Source organism: Narcine bancroftii, chromosome 6, assembly GCF_036971445.1.
Source record: "Narcine bancroftii isolate sNarBan1 chromosome 6, sNarBan1.hap1, whole genome shotgun sequence".
NCBI lineage: Eukaryota > Metazoa > Chordata > Chondrichthyes > Torpediniformes > Narcinidae > Narcine > Narcine bancroftii.
Genome location: NC_091474.1, coordinates 165,641,043 through 165,661,581, shown reverse-complemented (window position 1 = coordinate 165,661,581; position 20,539 = coordinate 165,641,043). Strand labels below are relative to the sequence as shown.

Below are 20,539 nucleotides of genomic sequence, written 5' to 3'. Positions count from 1 at the left end.
AAACGCAGTTGAAGCTGCTTGTCTGTATGGGGTAACCAACCTGCAATTTGTTAGAGTGAGTACATAACAGACATTGCAGCACTCAAGCATGTTTGAGCCTCTCTGAACTCTATTAGTGAACCCGTATTTGACCTTCACAACTGCAGTACTATTAACCCAGCTGTCTTTTAGACACCATTTCCAGATGAATTTGAAAAACCAGATCATGATTATTTACAATGTAACTTCCGCACGACCGGATTTAAATATAAACCTGATGAATGGGGGAAGTTATCATGAACTAAATTACAGCGGCAATACAGAGAAATTGTTCTGAGGCATGAGTTTCACTCAGGAGGAAAATGCACCAGAGAAATCAATCATTAAACTTATTGGATTCCCCAGAGGTTTCTTTATTCTCCAGAGGTGGGCGATCTTTAAGCTCATGGACCTTGACTGCTGAATGTGTAGAACAAATGTACTAAATCTATTGAGAGGGCTCCATACTGCTAACTGCAAGACAGGAGCCTGGAGCCTCAGTTTCAAGTGAACAGAATACAATTCATTAGTGCCACAACGCTTAAAGGGACATGCACACTCCCCCTTCAACTGGCTGATCCAGCCACTTTACACATCAGATCCTTTCTTTATCTTACATACACTTAAAAAAAGTAAGACGTATAGAACTCACCCTATTTGCGCAAACATTTCTCCCTGCAAATATTATAACATCGCTCAACTCTCACGTACTCCGGTGCAAAATCACGTTTGACTACAATTTATTTCATAAAATGAAATTAACTGGTAGTTAAATTCGCTTATTCTACAGTATTGATAAACGATCATTTATGACATTTACATTTTAGCATGAATTTTAATTAATATTGGTCAGTGACTGAAGTGAGAAGTCGTGATTTATGAAATTATCTCTGGTCTCTACTCTCCCACTCCCATCGCTTCTCCCAACGTCCAGGAGCTGGCACACAGCCCCTAACATTTCCTTGCTGTCCCTCCACAACTTCCTTGACTGCCTGCATCAAAATCTTAGCCTTTCCTTTCTGTTTATCCTCAGACCTCTGGACGTATGCCCTTTGTGCAATCTGTAAAAGCTGTTATTCCCTCTTCATGCCAATTCTCAGTCTTCTGCAATTTTCTCCTGATGTCTGGGGCTGAATTAGTAATGAAGCCCGTTAATACCCATGTATATATATTTGGTCCCAAAAATTGATCTAATTGTTCAGCACATCCCTGAGGATCCTCCATCAGGGAAGTAATTTCTCTCTTAAAGTTACGCACCTCCGTACTAGTCAGGGGCACATTTACAAAACCGAGACCCCCCTCCCACGGGAACTTCCCGTAAAGGTCTCATCCAGTTAATTTCTGGCTTATCCTCTCCTTTATAATGTCTAGGTTCCTGCTCTCCGGGAAATGAATCAAAGGGTTCTGCCCTTCCCTCCCGGAGGGTCTCACACTGTTCTGAATCAAAGTCTCCTCCCTCTCTTGTCAATTGAGGTGGTAATCTAGTACTTTGTGAACGGCTCATCATATCACCCCTACTTTCTTCTCCTTTCTTTAGCTGTGGGGGAGGAGGGGAAGGTGAAGAAGGGTAGAGCATAGGAGAGAGGGGAAAGATAGGAGCCGGCATAGGAGGAGCATAAGGTGGAGGAAGGGAATGTAACACATCACATCCTTGTGTTTCAGGGACAAAAGGTTCCTCATCCTTCTTGTCCTTACATTCCTTTTCATTCAAAACCAGTTGATCAACCGATCCACTGAGCCAGCAGGCAGCATATTCTTTGCTCTCAATATTGCTTAGTTGCCTGATCGTCCCGTCGTTCCTTAGGACTATTTCCCTTACTACTCACACCTCCCATACTAACAGAGTAAAATTCCTCTTACCGGGATCCAGTAGCTATTCCTAGCGCGCTTCCTGTCGTTTGTTCTCAATGCCTCTTCTCGGATATCACTCACTTCATCCACTGACAAGTCACCCGCCGTCCGTGAGTCCAGCTGAATCAGCCGGGGTGCACCTACCCTCGTTGTCGGGCACTCTGTCAGTGGAGGGAGTGGGATCCCGGTCGAGTCCCCATTTGTGAGAAACAGAAGTACCTTCACAGAAATTGCTCGAGACAAAAATTGAGAACAAAGAACATTTATTATACAACAATGCAAAGTTGGGTCCTTCCCCTTACCCTGGGAATACACACACATACTGGGGCTCAACAAACTTTTATATAGTTCATTTCAGTGTAGAGGTACCCTCCACCCCCTAACATTCTTCTGCCTCCTGGATAAGTTTGGCATTAGGCAATCCTGTCTGCCTAAGTGCTGTTTCTGTGAACTTGGAGGACCAGAGGGGTATCCTGTCTGTGTCCCATCATGTCATTGTCCTTATTGTCCTTATTCACACCTTCCCAACCCTCAGGGCTTACTAACTCTTATATGCAAAACTTGCTAATTCTGTCTAAGGCTTACTAATTACATATGTGGAACTTGCTGCTCTCTAAGGCTAGAAGACCCTTATCTTATTCAGACTAACTTTATTTCCTACATTCTATTATCTACCCTTATCCTATTCATACTGGCTTTATTCATTACACATATATCCATACTAGCTTTCTTAATCTCTCATATTTTCATATTAGTTTTACTCATCTCTCACATCCCTGAGGCATACCATGAGTTACCACCCTCCACTTAGAAAAGAATCACCTACTACCATTCTTAGGATTTTCCCACATAGACAATCTCATCCTGAATACCAAACAACTGAACCTTCTGGTTCCCAGAAGATCCCATCTGGGATCTTATCAAAGGCCTTACTAAAATCTGTGTAGTTTACATCCACTGCCTTTTCTTCATCAACTTTCCTGACCATCTACAGGCATCAAGGTTAATTGAGCAAATGAATGGTCTGCTCAAAGAGCAGAAACACACACTGACACCAACCAATACATTGCAGAAGTGGTTCAGTGTGCTGCAGCAGGCAGTGGACAACCTCAATTCCTGTCCAACTGGCTGGGATGGGGATGTGGGGGTGTCCCCACTCTTACACCATCTGGTGGCCTCTGACACCATCAAGTCAGAGGAGGTGGAGGTTCAGAATCCAGAGGTATGAGGTAAAGTGTGGTACACTAGCCGACAAGGTCTGCCTAAAAAGGGGCAATTTATAGCCCCCAGGGTTACGCGATGAGTGGTGATACTGGGCAAACTTAATTTGTATTCACACCCAAAAAGTAACCAGACTAAGCGAGTGAGTTTTGCACTCCACCATTCACCTGCAGGAGAATCCTACTGTGGAAAACACTACTGATCATCACAGCGTTGATCAGCATCATGCACATCAACAACTCATTCCTCAGGGTTGGCCTATTAATACACCAACAGATCAAATTGTTGGGTTTGCATGCGAACTCTGGTGCACGCTGCTGAGGGACTTGACAGGTATATCCATTCCATTTGATACCACAGAAATGGGCTGTTTCCATGAACTGGTTAATTTCATGATCTTTGGTGTTCTGATGTGGGTCAGGGGGTGTATGACAGTGTGATGTAATATTTATAGATGTATTTTGGAGATAAATTGGTAAAATTAGAGTAGATTACACACTTTAAAACAGATATTTGAAATACTGAAATGGAGAATGCTATGCACATTTCACAAGTAGGTGCTAATTGAAATGATATCATGAAATGAATGGATTGGAGACACATTGGCCGTTGAAAGCTCTTTGCAAGGGGTTTGACAGAGTGCACAGAATGGGTTCTTGTTTACCTAAAAACAACAGATGGGAGCAGGACTAACTCTTATGTGTGTGTGAGAGAGAGAGAGAGAGAGAGAGAGAGAGAGAGAGAGAGATCAGTTACAGTTGAAACAAGCAGGAGAAGCTTGCTGGAACTGAAACATAGGCTCCAGAGCAGCAGATAGCTGGAAGTGCTAACTGTCTGATGTTACTCTTGGAATAAGAAAAACAGAAAGAAACTCTGTGGTAGCCTGAAAGAAAGAGGTTATCATCTGGAGAACTCTGATGGGGCAAGTTTCATCAGCAAGACATTGAGGTGACTAATAGTGGTACCTCAGTTGTGGAAATCATGGAACAACAAATCTATATCTGAAAACCTACAAAGAACCTTCCTGAGCAGTAAACATTTACCTTTTGAGCACCAAAGCCTGGTGAACTTTATACATGTTAAATTCTGTGCACAGTATAAGAATTTCCTGCAACCAGTGAACTTGGAAGAATGAGCAGTGAGATTGAACTGTGAACCAAAGAACTTTTCTTAAACTTACACACACATTACATACATGTGCACTTAGAATTAGAAGGGGGTTAAGTTGGGTTTCTTAAGTTAAAAGAGATAAGTTAAAGTTTGATTCTGTTTTCATGTTTAAGTAACTAATTGTCTTGGTGAATGTCTATTGCTGCTGGGGTCCTTTGGGCTCTTAACAACAGTGACCTCCCACCTACCTTCCACTTACACAACAATACATCCATTGATCCTCAGTGGGTTGGGTGTTTCAGCAACTGTTTTTTCTTTCCTACAAACTAGCAAACACAAAAGTCCCAACTCTCAGAGAGACTCCCCAACTGATGAACAGGGCTGGGGAATGTTGATGTAGACGTTTTGATGAGCACTGGTCCAACCTGTCAGTAAGGCACAGTGAATGTGAGCAAAAATGGTACTCAGGTATGCCAATGTCCACATACCAGCATGCTGGCGATACTGGCTAATGAGATGGCTGTGGTACTGCAGCATATGGAAGATGCCCTGACTCAAGTGGCAGCAGAGCTGATGACTGGCCGCATGGTTACCTTGGAGAACCAGATGGCTCTAGACTACCTACTTGCTGTGGAAGGTGGTACCTGTGTTGGTAAGAAGTGTTGCACTTACATTCCTGATGAATCCGGGAACATCACTCATCTGCCTGAGCATATCTGAGTGTCTGAGGATAAAAATAAAAATCAAGGGACCTGTTCTTGCATCATAATTCTTCCTGGGGAACCAGGTGGCCTTTTGGGGCTCTTGGCAGTTGGTGGGCCATTGACATTCACTTGGTCGCTACTATCACTCTTGTGGTGGTGTTTTTTTAAATTTTCTGTTGTCTTTGTAAATTTATCCAGAAAGTTCTTAGTCTGTATTGATGTATGTAATGATGGGCAAGTGTCATGATGTCCAAAGGGTCAAAGGGTGGAATGTTGTGTGGATTATGATGGGTCATGTGACCCTCCTCCATCTGGAACCTGGTGGAAATGTGGATTGTGGAAGGATATGTGACTTCTCCATCTGGAGCCCAATTGGAAATCACCTCAATTGCCAATCAAGCCTTGCCCACAGATCTGCGTACACCTGGTCATTGGCCCCTTTAAATTGCCTCATCGATACCTAGGCTAGACACTCCAATTGTTGGTACTATAAACCTCAACATGTGAGTCACCTGCCTCTTTTCTTCTGAGTCGAACCCAAGCTCCACTCCAGGTTGGGAACTCAGAACAACACTGGAGAGTTGTTGGTAAGTCCATGCAGACAAAGGGTTGGGAGCTGTAATATCGTGGCACAAGAAATTACTGTCCCTAGTTTAGTTTAGATAAGACCCACTGCTACTAGAGACATTGAGGGGTGGTGGTATGGTATGCTGTAACTTGATTGTATAGATTTATAACTGCTAGTGGTTGTGAATGTGCTATTTACTCCACCGAGTGTGTGCATTTGTGTCCTTTACTGTTCAACAACCAGTGTTCAGAATAATTGCTCTTGAATTCCATCAAACTGGTTTCATACACACAGCAGAATCTCAGTAGATTAGCCCTCTAGTCTCTTTTGTCTGAGCAGTGAAGTGAAAATTTTCCTATCACTGCTATCACTTTGAGCCCTCCCTCTCTCACCTTTAAAACAACAGAATCTATTTCTGAGAAGCTATCTTACATAATGTTGCCTGGGTTTCATTTGTTGAATATTTTCAGTTTAGAAACAATCAATTAATTAAGGTTGAATATATTGTTTGATGTGACAATAACAAAATTAAAAGCATCTGAGGTCAAATCAGAGAATTTCAGAGATCTTTCAATGGCCTACGATGGAAATGATGAAGAACAAGTAAACATTTGGAGCTGCAGGTAAACAAATGTTTGTGTCCTGGAGTCAAGTGACTTGTTGGGTGGGCATTCTGTAGAATGGGGAAAGATCCATCGGATTGGAAAACAGCATTTGTAATTCCTTTATTCAAAAAGGGGAGGGAGAAGGCAGGGAATGATAGAGCATGGAGTTTGCGATCTAATAGTAGGACAATGTGAGAAGGTATAATTTAAAATGTTGTGGAATCACAGAGTAATGAAGGACAGAAACAGACTCCTTGGCACAACAAATTCACACTGACTGTCAAGTACCTATTTATTTAATATTTTACTAATCCTATTTTATTCTCCCCATTTTCTTATCAACTTCCCCCAGATCCTGTTATTGACTTGTATATTAGGTTTACAGTGGCCTATTAACCTGTCAACTACCATGTTTTTATGATGTGAAGCTTAAGCATCCAGAAAAAATTCAAAAGGTCACAGAGAAAATGTGCAAACACCACAGAGTCAGCATTAGATAGAAAATATATGGTCATGGATTGGCCACGAGTGAGTAAAGCACTGGAAAATAATGTATGATGGGCAGACATGAAACTGTCCATGAAACCTGAAATGAAAATGTTTTGGCTTAGTCTGCTGAGGGCAGTACAGTGGTGCTGCTGTCCTACAGCTGAAGTGATCTAGGTTTGACTCTGATCCTATATAGAGTCTGCACATTTTCTCTTGACTATGTAGGTTACCCCTGGGAGCTCTTCTCTTCCACATCCCAAAGCCATGCTAGTTGGTAAGCTAATTGGCTACTGGAAATTACACCCCTCCCCCACCCGACCATCTTGGTGACTGGGAAATTTGAGATTTGAGGCCATAAATGAGCACATATAAAATGATGGGTTACAGGAAATAAGTTTAAAGAATAGGATTGATGATAAGATGTGATAGGTGATGGGCCAAATGGTCTTTTTCCAATATCATTGAGAAATATGAAATGGATAGCTTGTGCCCACCACTGCACAGCAGTGAAAGGAAGAGTATAAGAGGAGGATCTTTCCTGGACCCAACACATTAATGTATGGTGCCTCTACTTCCTCAGGAGTTTGTCGAGGTTTGGTATGACATTGGAAACCCTGGCAAATTTCTGCAGATGTATGTTGGAAAGTGTGCTAACCAGCTGCATCACAGTCTGGTATGGGGACAATAATATCCCTGAGCAGAAAGCCCTGCCAAAGGTAGTGGATACAGCTCAGGACATCACAGGTAAAAGCCTCCCTATCATTGAGACAATCTATACAGAACGCTGCCATGGGAGAGCAGCAGCAATCATCAAGGATCCACATCACCCAGCACAGTCTATTCTCAGTGCTACCATCAGGAATGAGGCATAGGTGCCACTAGACTCTCACCACCAGGTTCAGAAACAGATGCTACCGCTCAACCATCAAATTCCTCATCAATAAACTCAATCAGGGGTGGTCACGTGATGGAGTAGCGACTGGTCAGGTGAAACCAGCGCTCCCCAGAGAAAAACTTAAAAAGTGGGGAAAAAAAGTTGTACAAAAAAAATAGGAAACTGTATATAAACATTGAAAGAAAAGGGAAAAAAAAAGGCTCAGAAGAAGGAAGGAGTCACAACAAACAGCAAAGAAGAACCAAAGAAATCACCGGAAAATAAAAAAAGGCCTTACCTTCACGCTGGAACCGGGAGCTCTCCTGGGTAATGTAGCCCATGCTGCGAAGCCAGCAGGTGAACAGCATCGGGGACAGATGACGCAGGGCGGGCTCCAGCGACGGCTGACTGAAAAAGGGAACGCTAATGCGCATGTGCGAGGAGTCGCGCATTCCAGTCAAGACACTGAAGAGAACAGTTCATCAGCAGCAAGCTCCTGTAAGCCCAACAACAAGCAAAGCAGGAGAAACAGCCTTGGAAATGGACTCTACATCAAGTGAGGATACAGAGCAAGAGTTAGAAGACTTGGAAGTGACAAAGAAGATACAAAGGAAATTAAAGGTTAAAGCCAAAAACAAACAGTAGACATCAGAAATCAGAGTTAATAGAGAATGTGTGCTGGAAGCAGATATTAAAATTCAAAGTATGGAAAATTTAATAAGGGATATGAAAAAGCAATGTGAAGAATTAGAAGAGAGAGTGGAAATGGAAATGACTGCCTTAAAGGAAAAAACAGAAGAAAAGAATAAAGAGGTCACAAAGACACAAGATTTATTGGCCCAGAAAATTGACATCCTTGAAAATTTTAGTAGGTTTAAAAATATTAAAATAGTGGGCCTGAAAGAAGGTGGATTACACAAGTTCTGGAGATGGAGGAACTCCAGGAAGAAAGAGAAATTGAAAGAGCTCACAGAGCTTTGGCACCGAAGCTGCAGGCGCAGCAAAGACCACGTTCCATCCTGGTCAAGTTATTAAGGAATCTGACAAGGGAAAAAATATTAGGGCTGGTCGCCAGAAGAACAAAAGAAATTAAAGGTCCATTGGAACATAATGGGAATAAGATATTTTTCTACCCTGATACAAGTTTTGAACTTTTAAAGAAACACAAGTAATTTAACCCAATAAAAGACACATTATGGAGAAAAGATTATAATTTTATCTTGTGACACTCAGCAGTGTTAAAAATATTCATCCTGAGCAGACAAAAAAACTGTTTGATGACCCAAGAAAAGCTCGAGACTTTGTTGAACAACTGTCAAATATTCAACAAGGAAGAGAGTGATTGACAGAATTAAGAGACAGTTAAAGACAATATATATATAAATATGTTTGGAGGTTAACCGGTTGATTAATAGTTGGTTTATATGAAAACTTTGTTTAAGTGTTTAGAAAATAAGTTATAAGTTCTCTGGGGGAGGGCTGAGTTTGGGGAGGGATAGTCTGCTGAAAAATCAGTTGATAATTGTGGTTTATATCACAGCCCATAATGTTAGGGGTATTGTGATTGTCCTGCAGCTCAACAAGGGCAACTCAATAAGGGGATGGGGGTTCTCTATGTTTTCTTTTTTACAGTTTCTTACTTTTTTTTCGGTTTTAAAATTTTTCAGGGTGTTTGTGTCAACATGTATTGAAAGATATGTTAACTTTTGAAATGTGGTGAGAGAAAAGGGCAGAATGTAAAATAAAACACAGGTTAACAAAATGAATACTTTGAAGTTTATGACTATTAATATTGTTGGAATACATAACCAAATCAAGAGAAAAAGGTTAATGACTTCACTAAAAAAAGGAAAAAATAGATATTGCATTTGTACAGGAAACTCATCTAATAGAAGAAGAGCATCATAAATTGAAAAGAGATTGGGTGGGTCATGGTCATCTTACAACTCAAAGGTTGGGGGTAGCTATCTTCATTAATAAAAATTTGCCTATTAAAATATAAAAAGTAGTTACAGATCAGCTGGGAGGTATGTTGTGATAGTATGACAGATCTACTCGGAATCTTGGAATTTATTAAATATATATGCACCTAATGTGAATGATCAGAAATTTTTGCAGGATTTTTTTTTACAATTAGCAGATACACAAGGACATATCTTATTGGGTGGAGATTTTAATTTTAGATTGGATCCATTATTAGATAAAACTGAGAAAAATACAAAAAAGAGTAAAGCAGCCAAATTTACAGTAAGTTCCATGCAAGATGTGAAGATAATAGATATATGGGAAAAACAATGTCCAAAAGATCAAGATTGCTCATATTATTCTAACAGATATAAGCCTTACTCCAAGATTGATACGTTTTTACTTTCTGCCCAAATACAAAGGAGAGTCCAAGATGTTGAGTATAAAGCAAGATTGTTATCAGATCACTCACCCTTATGCCTAATAATTGCTCTGGAGGATACTCCTCATAAAGGATATAGATGATGCTTTAATTCCATCTTGCTAAAAAGACAAGACTTTAGGCAATTTATAGAACAACAAATTAAAATATATTTTGATACAAATACAAATTCAGTAACAGATAAATTTATATTATGGGAGAGCAAATAAACAACTAAAATCAAAAAAGAATATTACGAGAAATAGAAAAATTATAAAAAGATATCGTAAATTTAGAGAAAGGTTTAATGAACGGAGAAGATAAAGAGAAAAAAAAACAATTGACGGATGTGACAGAGTATTTAGAGGTGGTTTGGGATGATTGTTAGAGCAGATTGCACACAAACATTTTAAAACAGAATTTTTGCAGGACTTTTGCAGAGTGCAATTTTGTAACAAAATAGGTTGAAGAAACTCAAAATTTACCTGAATATTATAAGATGGCAATAATTACAGTAATTCCAAAAATAGGGAAAGATCCATTGTCACCATCTTGAAACAAATATTAAATACTGATTATAAATTAATCGCAAAATTACTAGCAAGCAGATTAGCGAATTGTTTCCCACAGTTAGTGAAATCAGATCAATCAGGATTTATTAAGAATAGAAAGGCAGCAGATAATAGATGTAAATTTATCATTCTGATACATATGGAACAAGAAAATAAAGAACCAGCAGTGGCGGTAGCTCTAGATGCAAAGAAGGTCTTTATTAGGCTGGAATGGAGCTTTTCCCTTAAAGTACTTCAGAAATTTAAAATACCAGAAAAATTATTAATTGGTTCAAAGCCCTATATAAAAATCCTTAGGCAAGAGTGCTAACTAATGGGTATATTTCAGATTATTTAAAGAAGACAGGAATGCCCATTATCACCTTCCCTTTTTGCCTTGGTAATAGAACCATTGGCAGAAATAATAAGATCAGATAGAATGATAAAGGCAATAAGTATTAAAGAGGAAGAATTTAAAATTAGTTTATTTGCAGATGACATGATAGTATATTAATACATCCCAAAGAATCCATAAAGAGGTTACATACCAAATTGAAAGAATATGGGGCGATTTCAGGGTGCAAAGTTAATACTGATAAAAATGAAGAAATGCCAATGAATACAACCAACTATACACAATGTAAAAAATAATCCCCTTTTAAATGACAGGTACAGGCAATATGTTATTAAGGCATCAGAATAAATAATAATTTAAATAATTTGTTTAAATTAAACTACCAGTTGTTAATGAAAAAAAATGCAAGAAGATTTGGAGAAATTGAAAGACTTGCCAAAAACTCTAATAGGGAGAATAAACTATCAAAATGAATATATTTCCACAGTTGCAATATTTAATTCAAAGGCTACCTATTCCCATAACACGGATATTTTTCAAAAATTGAATAAATTGATGAAAATTTTTATGGAAAGGTAAGAAACCAAGAATAGCCTTGGAAAAGCTGATAGGGACATATAAACAAGGAGGATTGTAGTTGCCAAATTTTAAAAACTACTCTTGGGCTGCCCAATTAAGATTCTTGTCAAATTTTTAGAAGGTAAAAGAAAAACCAGCCTGCCTTAGGATAGAACTATATAAACTAAGGGAAAGTGTTTCAGAACATGTATTTTACAGTCTACCAATAATACTACACCATATATTAAAAATATGGGGTAGGATACATTTAGAGCAAAAGTTAATAAACTATCAAATACCAAATATGTTGCTACACAAAATCAATTAATACCTTTTACAATGAATAACATTTATATTAAGGAATGGTCAAGAAAAGGAAATAACAATAATAAAAAACTGTTTTCTGGGCAATAACCTACTGACATTTGAAAAGCTAAAAGATAAATATGGAATATCGCATGGTTCAATATTTTCATACTAGCAATTAAAAACATACTTATAAGGAAAGCTGGGAAAAGGTTGCAGGAGAATATCAGCATGATAATTAAAAAGTTTATTACAAATATGTACATTAAATTACAAGAGGAAAAGCTGAGGCAATATATGGACCCAAACGCCATTGGAAAAATGATTTAAACATCCAAATAAATAATGAAACCTGGAAGGAATTATGTGTGGGCATCATGCCAAATATAATAAATGGCCAGTATCGAATGATACAATATAATTGGCTTTACAGACTATACATTACATCTCAAAAATTAAAAGGATGGAACCTGGAATTATCTGATAAATGCTTTTGCTGTAAACAAGAAATTGGTACAATGGTACATTCAATTTGGACATGTACAAAAGTGAAACAATTTTGGGAGGATTTAAATTCAATACTAAATCAAATTACAAAAAACAAGATACCAAAAGACACAGAACTTTTTTCTGTTCAGCAATATAAAAGACAAAGTGTTAAAATTAAATTTAATCAGATTCCAAAAATGATTTATCAAGATTGCATTAGTGTTAGTTAAAAAATGCATAATGATAACTTGGGAAAATGGAAACACCCCTGAAAATACAGCAGTGGCTCACAGAAATGAACAAATGTATTCCATTAGAGAAAATTAATTATAACTTAAGAGACAATTATTCACAATATGAACAAATTTGGGACCCATATGTAAACTTTATAGGTAACTGCAAACTCTTTACGATAAATAGTATACATAAGGAAAAAGTGAATCACACAATATTTAAAAGACACGCTCCCTTTTCTTGTTTCTCTTTCAGTTCTGTTTTTTTTTAATCTCTACGGTTATGGGGGGGGGGGTTGGGGAGAAAATGGAAAAAGTCACTATATATATATATATATATATATGTATACACACACACAAAGTTTGTGTAAATATTGTTAGAGATTGGTTATATTGTGAGGTATTAAACAAAAATTAAAAAAACAGTAAACTCAAAGACAAATGTTTATTATTTTTTCCTCTCCATATTGCAGTCAGTTTGTTTACATTTCTTTATTTGTTAATGTGTACATTACGTACAGTTTTTTTTGCAGTAAGTGTTAGTTCCGCCTCACCTGCAAGAGAAAGAATCTCAGGGTTGTACGTGATGTCATGTATGCTCTCTGACAATCATTTTGAAAAGAGTAAGAAAAAGGAGTAAAATTCAAAGCTGAAGAAGACCTAAGGATAGGATGGTGATGATGAGAGCCCAAGTAAAGAGTGAGGTAATCTTCTTTGTCTTCAGTGAGAAGCTGGGCATCATCAGCAGGACTTATGTCATGAGTTGTCCGTGATGTAAATAAATATGAATTCTGATCAAGCCACATGTATTATCTCAAGGGGTGTCAACACATCCCCTGCTCAAAGGCTCTCCCATCACCCAATCATCAACATTAACGGAATTCTAGGAAGACTTTTGGTCCTAACAAATAATTAAAGCCAAATCATAGACTCAATATTCTGTAGCAAATAACTTAAACGCCCTCCTTCAAAGGATTTCTCAAATCTTTTTCGACTACTCATGTGGCTCCAGCAGATTTTTCTTTGCTCAAGTTTCGCACTCCCTAACAAATCTCCTCATAAATAAACACATGAATGCTGGAGAAACTCAGCGGGTCAAACCTTTGAAATCCTGCGTTTTGCCTCCTTATAAATAAATCAACACTTCTCCTGACGCCGTTATGCTGGACTTCATCTAAACTTCACTGAACAAACAGAAATATCAGTTACCTTTCATTGTGCACCAGGAGGATGCCCTAGACTTAAATCAGTGTGGACGAGCGTTGCTGTGATCATGTACCTATCACAACTTCATCTACTCAAGGAATGATGGATACGTCATTTCCTTTCCGAACTCGTCCGGGACCCCCCGCTTGTCGATTCGTTGCCGTGTCCTGGGTTCTCGCGAACGGCGAGGGGTGTTCTTTGCAAAACTCGGTTTTGAAAGTTGCTGGAGTTCACTGCACAGGAAAGAGCGAACGTCTCGTGAGGTTGAGAGCGGCGGGTTGGATTGACAGGTCCTTCGAAGTGATCCTTTGTCCCAGGCAGAGGCGGCTGCTGCCCTCGGGTTCACGTGGTGGGCCCAGCGCGAGCGGCGGGCACCCAGCTGGGCAGGCGAGGTTGCGCCGCGCAAGATGCCGGGCAGAGTCGCAAGTGAAGAGATGGCCCGGCTGTATTTGTGGGACGGCTCTTCTTTCGAAGGCAGGCTTTTCGGCGCAAATGCCGGCGTCTCCGGTGAAGTGGGTAAGTTCACTCACAGTGGACAGCATCCGCCACGCTCCACTCCAGCAACGTGGAGGTCTCTAATTTGCGGAAAAGTTTTCCTGCTCTCTCCCTCGGTGCACGTGGGATTTCAAATCACTTTCCAGTGTTGGAAGAATCTCAAATCTTTCAACGGGGATCTGGAGCATCAGTCGATGTTTTTAAACCATTGAAACTGCAGTTATATGTAACGAAGACTGGTGGTCAAAGGTGTCTGGACACACTTTTCCATGAAGGATAGGTACACTGGTTGCCTTTCCTTTGCAACCCCTTGGGGCTTGAGCCCTTTGGCAACCTATGCGTTAAAATGCGGGGGGATGGAAGGGTGAGGAGCACCGTCCAACACCTTGCGTCTCTCTGCTTCCTTATCCCTTTGTATCCTTTCTTCCAGCTCTGCATTCACTGAGCTACCCCCCCCCCCCCGATCAATTCTCAGCTTTACTCCTGCCCTCCCATCTTTTCTGTTGGCCCTGCCCGATCTTCCCCAACTCTTTTATTCAGACACCCGTCTGCCTTTTTTTTTGCTCAGGCCTGAAATGCTGGTAACCTATCTTTGCCTCCTGTGATTGCTGCAGGAGCTGCAACTTTTGTACATCAACTGGGGTTTTAAGGGAGAGATTATTAATACAGGTAGTAGGTTTGATTATCTTTTAGCTTGGACATTTCTGTGCAAAATAAAGCAAATGGGACATAGCTAAATTGTTTTCAGTGGAAACTGAAGTGCTCAAGCTGGGGATTTTAATGTTTGACTGGATGTGCTAACACCCTATGCTATAGTTGCCTATCTGACGAAAGTATAAAGATATAGATTGATTTCAAACAGGTAAATTTGAGTTTTTGAGATCCAAGATCTAAAAGAGCAAAAAAAGTGGTGATTTGATGACTTGGCAAATTTGAGCTGGTGTGGAATTGTGGGAGGTGCTCCAAGGTACCCTCAACCTCACATGCAGGTCAATGACAATTTCTTCTTAGAATTTAAAGCTTTTGGCTCTCATTTGTGGGGATACTGGTTTGTAAATCTATCACTGGATCTAAATTCAGAAATGACCAAACTGCAATTACTAAAGGCACACTCATGTGGCCAAAATACCCTGATGTAAAGCCACATATTCTGCCCCTATGCTGTTGTTGGGAGGCCACCTGAAAGTGGAGAACCCGGCCAGGAGGAGCCCTTACCTAACCCTCCTCCTGTAGGTATAATCTCCGGCTCTGAGAACCCCCTGTTGCACCCGAAAGCAGCAGTGGGCCTATGGCCACAGTCCACGGGAGCTGACGCAGCTCTCCTTCAGCTGGAGACAGAAAGGCGTCTTCTCCGCGGCTACCTGAATGTCCCAGCTGCGCTCCCGCAGCCACGTCTGCCGGCACATTATTTGCCTCTGAGCACCTGAAAGCGGCTTAAGTGACTGGTTCAGACAATGGCCACTCAAAGGGCAATTAACAGCTGGCATACAAATACTGACACTGCCAGCAATTCCCAAATCCCATAGTTTTTTTTTTAAATCAAGTGTCAAAGTGGTTTTGTTAATGTAAATACTGTGTATTATCTGGGTGCATCAGTTTTCTTGATAAGTGTTGTGTCTCTGGGTGAGCAAGTGAATATTCTGACTGTTTTGGAGGATGAAACAGTGAGTAAACATCTTGTACTTCTGCACAGTTTTTTTTGTTCTATCTTTTTCATCCATACTTTGTACTGTGCACTTTCAGAGCTTGTGAAAAATCAGTGATTACATTTCAAAATTTCAGCATGGAGAACACTTTCATTGACGCAAAAGATGAAAGTACTGATTGACATTCCTAGCATTTTTGAAGAAAAGGAAATATTTTGATATGGCGAGGATCACCACGTTGGAAATTGGGATAGGAAGAAGTATTTTAAAAATTAGATACTGATGAAGTGCTTCATGTTTAGAATGGACAGAAATGAATCAAGTGATTAAAAAGCTTTGAGGTGGGCAAAAAACACAAGGAAAAATATTTCAGTATCTAATTGTTATAAAGCTCTTCGTCTCTGGTGTAGATTTGAGGTCTTGCAGGTTTTGAAAGTTGGGAGCAAGCGAGAATATGGTGGGCAGGCTATAATTGCATGCCTTGACATCAGGCATTTGAAATATAGACACACACCTGTTTAAAATTCTATGTGCGTATGAAATTACTAGGTAGACAGAGTAAATAATTTGGGATATTCCCCACAGTCCAAAATTCCTATCCCATATTCTGCAACAAGCAAGGATTTTAGTGCCTATTTACATATTATGTGACAATTAACTCATTGCCATTATCAAAATGGAGTGGCATTGTGATTTTGGTGATTTCTCAAGCCCATGTAGAAATCTCGACTATACTGCCAAATGGACACACCGCCTCCCAAACTATGAACCCAGCTCCATTGTCAAGCATATCCTGTTGAATCAATGGCAAAATGTGCAGATCCCATATTAACTTCATAAATTGTCTCAAATTTCATTGAACAAGTCAAGTTTATTATCAGGTACAACCTGATGAAAGTGTTCTCCAGTCCTCGGTGCAAATCCCGCCGACGCAACACAGACAACCAATACATATGCAGGACAAGTATTCAAATATACAAATAAAATAAAGAAATATTGTTTCATATATGTGAGAGTCTCAGATGGTTAGTGTGAGCAGTTCCTGTGGTTGTTCAACATTCTCACTGCCGTGGGAAGAAGTTGTTTCTCATCCTGGTGATGCTACCTCTGAAACTCCTGTATCTCTTTCCCAACAAGAACAGCTGAAAGATGCTTTGTGCGAGGTAGTTGGGGTCCTCAGTGATTTTGCACACCCTCTTCAGAGAGTGATCGATGTGGGGGAGGGGGGGGTGCGGTGGGGAAGGGAGACTCTAATGATCCTTTCTGCCACTCTTATGGTCTGTGGATTGTCTTCTGATCCATTTCTCTGCAGCAACTGTACCATGCTGTGATGCAGCTGCTCAGGACACTCTAGAGCAAGGGTAGCCAACCTTTTAATTTTTAATCTTTAATTTAGACATGCAGCATGGTAACAGACCATGTGCATATACCAGGAGTGTAGGTTAATTGGGCGTGGCCTGTTACTGTGCTGTATGTCGAAATTAAAAGGTTGGCTACCCCTGCTCTAGAGTTCCATTAGAAGGTTGACAGGCTTCAGTCTTCTCAGGAAGTGCAGTTAGTGTTGTGCCTTTCTGACAAGTGAGATCTTGTATGAGTTTTTCAAGCTTTGTTGGGACCAAGGTAAACTGCCTCAGGATCTTCGTGATGCCACCATCATCACCCTGTACAAAAACAAAGGCGAGAAATCAGACTGCTCAAACTACAGGGGAATCACGTTGCTCTCCATTGCAGGCAAAATCTTCGCTAGGATTCTACTAAATAGAATAATACCAAGTGTCGCTGAGAATATTCTCCCAGAATCACAGTGCGGCTTTCGCGCAAACAGAGGAACCACTGACATGGTCTTTGCCCTCAGACAGCTCCAAGAAAAGTGCAGAGAACAAAACAAAGGACTCTACATCACCTTTGTTGACCTCACCAAAGCCTTCGACACCGTGAGCAGGAAAGGGCTTTGGCAAATACTAGAGCGCATCGGATGTCCCCCAAAGTTCCTCAACATGATTATCCAACTGCACGAAAACCAACAAGGTCGGGTCAGATACAGCAATGAGCTCTCTGAACCCTTCTCCATTAACAATGGTGTGAAGCAAGGCTGTGTTCTCGCACCAACCCTCTTTTCAATCTTCTTCAGCATGATGCTGAACCAAGCCATGAAAGACCCCAACAATGAAGACGCTGTTTACATCCGGTACCGCACGGATGGCAGTCTCTTCAATCTGAGGCGCCTGCAAGCTCACACCAAGACACAAGAGAAACTTGTCCGTGAACTACTCTTTGCAGATGATGCCGCTTTAGTTGCCCATTCAGAGCCAGCTCTTCAGCGCTTGACGTCCTGCTTTGCGGAAACTGCCAAAATGTTTGGCCTGGAAGTCAGCCTGAAGAAAACTGAGGTCCTCCATCAGCCAGCTCCCCACCATGACTACCAGCCCCCCCACATCTCCATCGGGCACACAAAACTCAAAACGGTCAACCAGTTTACCTATCTCGGCTGCACCATTTCATCAGATGCAAGGATCGACAATGAGATAGACAACAGACTCGCCAAGGCAAATAGCGCCTTTGGAAGACTACACAAAAGAGTCTGGAAAAACAACCAACTGAAAAACCTCACAAAGATAAGCGTATACAGAGCCGTTGTCATACCCACACTCCTGTTCGGCTCCGAATCATGGGTCCTCTACCGGCACCACCTACGGCTCCTAGAACGCTTCTACCAGCGTTGTCTCCGCTCCATCCTCAACATCCATTGGAGCGCTCACACCCCTAACGTCGAGGTACTCGAGATGGCAGAGGTCGACAGCATCGAGTCCACGCTGCTGAAGATCCAGCTGCGCTGGATGGGTCACGTCTCCAGAATGGAGGACCATCGCCTTCCCAAGATCGTATTATATGGCGAGCTCTCCACTGGCCACCGTGACAGAGGTGCACCAAAGAAAAGGTACAAGGACTGCCTAAAGAAATCTCTTGGTGCCTGCCACATTGACCACCGCCAGTGGGCTGATAACGCCTCAAACCGTGCATCTTGGCGCCTCACAGTTTGGCGGGCAGCAGCCTCCTTTGAAGAAGACCGCAGAGCCCACCTCACTGACAAAAGGCAAAGGAGGAAAAACCCAACACCCAACCCCAACCAACCAATTTTCCCTTGCAACCGCTGCAATCGTGTCTGCCTGTCCCGCATCGGACTGGTCAGCCACAAACGAGCCTGCAGCTGACGTGGACTTTTTTACCCCCTCCATAAATCTTCGTCTGCGAAGCCAAGCCAAAGAAGAAAAAAAAACTAAAGGATATGATTAAAAAAAAACAAGGGGTCCAGTCTATCCTGTTGCAGCAGGTTTCTCATCAGCACATTTTGTTTCCTTTTACAAATTTCAATTGAATTGGTCAGATGGGTTTTAAGACCATGAAATATCGAAGTAGAAATAGCCTGTTCAGCACATTGAGTCTGCCCTGCCATTCATTCATGAGCTGATCCATTTACCCACTCAACCCCACTGCCCGGCCTTCTCTCAAAAGCCTTCGATGCCCTAGCTAATCAAGAACTTGTTGATTTTTGCCTTTGATACACCTGTTGTATCCTTTTGTCCTTGACTTTTCCACCTTGGGAACAACCTTTCTACATCTGGTCTGACCATGCCTTTCAACATTTGAAAAGTTTAAATGAGATCTTCCCCACACCCCCCCCCCTTATTTTCCTAAATTCCAGTGAGATTTTAGGTTCTCTCCAAACTTAATCTTAATAGTACAAAGACTGAAAAGTAAATGTTTTGGATATGCTGAATATTTTCATAACATTTAAGTCTCTGAAGAATTTTTAATTGTCACAGCATAACTGACAGCAAAGTAAAACAAAAATCTGAAAGTTGATAAGAGGCTATTCTGTTGATCATTAGAAATTACTGACTTGTTCCAACTTTACCTTGTAAACTGCTCCAATAAAAATAAAATATAATGGAATGGAACATATAAAAGCAGGGAGCAGGTCAATTGACCTACCTCTACCTGTTCCCTGAAATAGACGGCAATTAGGTGCACAATACCAGTATCCTTTTGTCTGTTGAAATGCCTCTTAAGCGTTGCTGTCTTATTGCTTTCTGTCACCTTCTTGACGGTACATTCCAGTAGCTTACTGCACTGTTTAAATAAAAAGACTCGCCTGGTAAATCTTCTTGAAATGTTCCCCTGTCACCTCAAAGCTCTGCCCTGTATTATTTGACATTTACACCCTGAGAAAAGGACTGTCTACCCTATTTATGGTTTTCATAATTTTACATACTGTTTCAAGGCAGTCTCTGCCTTTGCTTCAAACTGTCCTTGTAACTAATGCTCTCCAATCAAGCTGTTATCCTTGTGATTGTCTTCTGGCCCCCCCCCCCCTCCAAAACTTCCATGTCCTTCCGAGTGTGGTGATCAGACTGCAGAATACTTCAAATGTTGCTGAACTGAGTTTTATGTGGTTCCATAATGACTTCCTGAGATTTCTACTCCATGCCCTGATGACCAATAAAGCAAGCATGCCAGAGACCTTTTTTACAACCCTATCTAATTGTGTTCCCTCTTTCATGAACTTGTACTCCAAGATCCCTCTGTACATCAATGCTCCCAAATGTCCTTCCATTTACTACACACTTTCTCTTTTATTAGACCTTCCAAAATACATCACTTCATAATTGTCTTGATTAACCTCTATCGACTATTTCTTTGTCCATATTTCTAATTAATCTGTATCCTGCTGCATCAATTGGCAATCTTCTTCACTTTGTAATATAAAAAGATATGTGGACAGTTAGAATGTTTGTATATTTAAACAAAAAATTGGTGGAGTTGTGGATAGTGAAGAACCTGAAGGATCACCACTGATCTCAGATCTCCAGTCA

The 20,539-nt window shown here is 40.6% G+C and overlaps 2 protein-coding genes across 4 annotated transcripts in view; one reads left to right on the top strand and one right to left on the bottom strand.

The window, feature by feature from the left end:
• ift172 (intraflagellar transport 172) overlaps window positions 1-13,746 on the bottom strand; it is a 226,881-nt gene extending 213,135 nt beyond the window's left edge. Inside the window, exon 1 of the mRNA XM_069886606.1 lies at window positions 13,528-13,746. The gene's annotated coding sequence lies outside the window, so the exon portion shown is untranslated. The remainder of the gene's footprint in view (window positions 1-13,527) is intronic.
• The window catches only part of cad (carbamoyl-phosphate synthetase 2, aspartate transcarbamylase, and dihydroorotase), a 106,043-nt gene continuing 99,157 nt past the window's right edge, over window positions 13,654-20,539 (top strand). For all 3 annotated transcript variants that reach the window (XM_069886597.1, XM_069886596.1, XM_069886598.1), the window contains exon 1: window positions 13,654-14,040. In XM_069886597.1, the coding sequence (XP_069742698.1) occupies window positions 13,932-14,040 (109 nt within the window). In that variant the 5' untranslated portion in view covers window positions 13,654-13,931. The remainder of the gene's footprint in view (window positions 14,041-20,539) is intronic.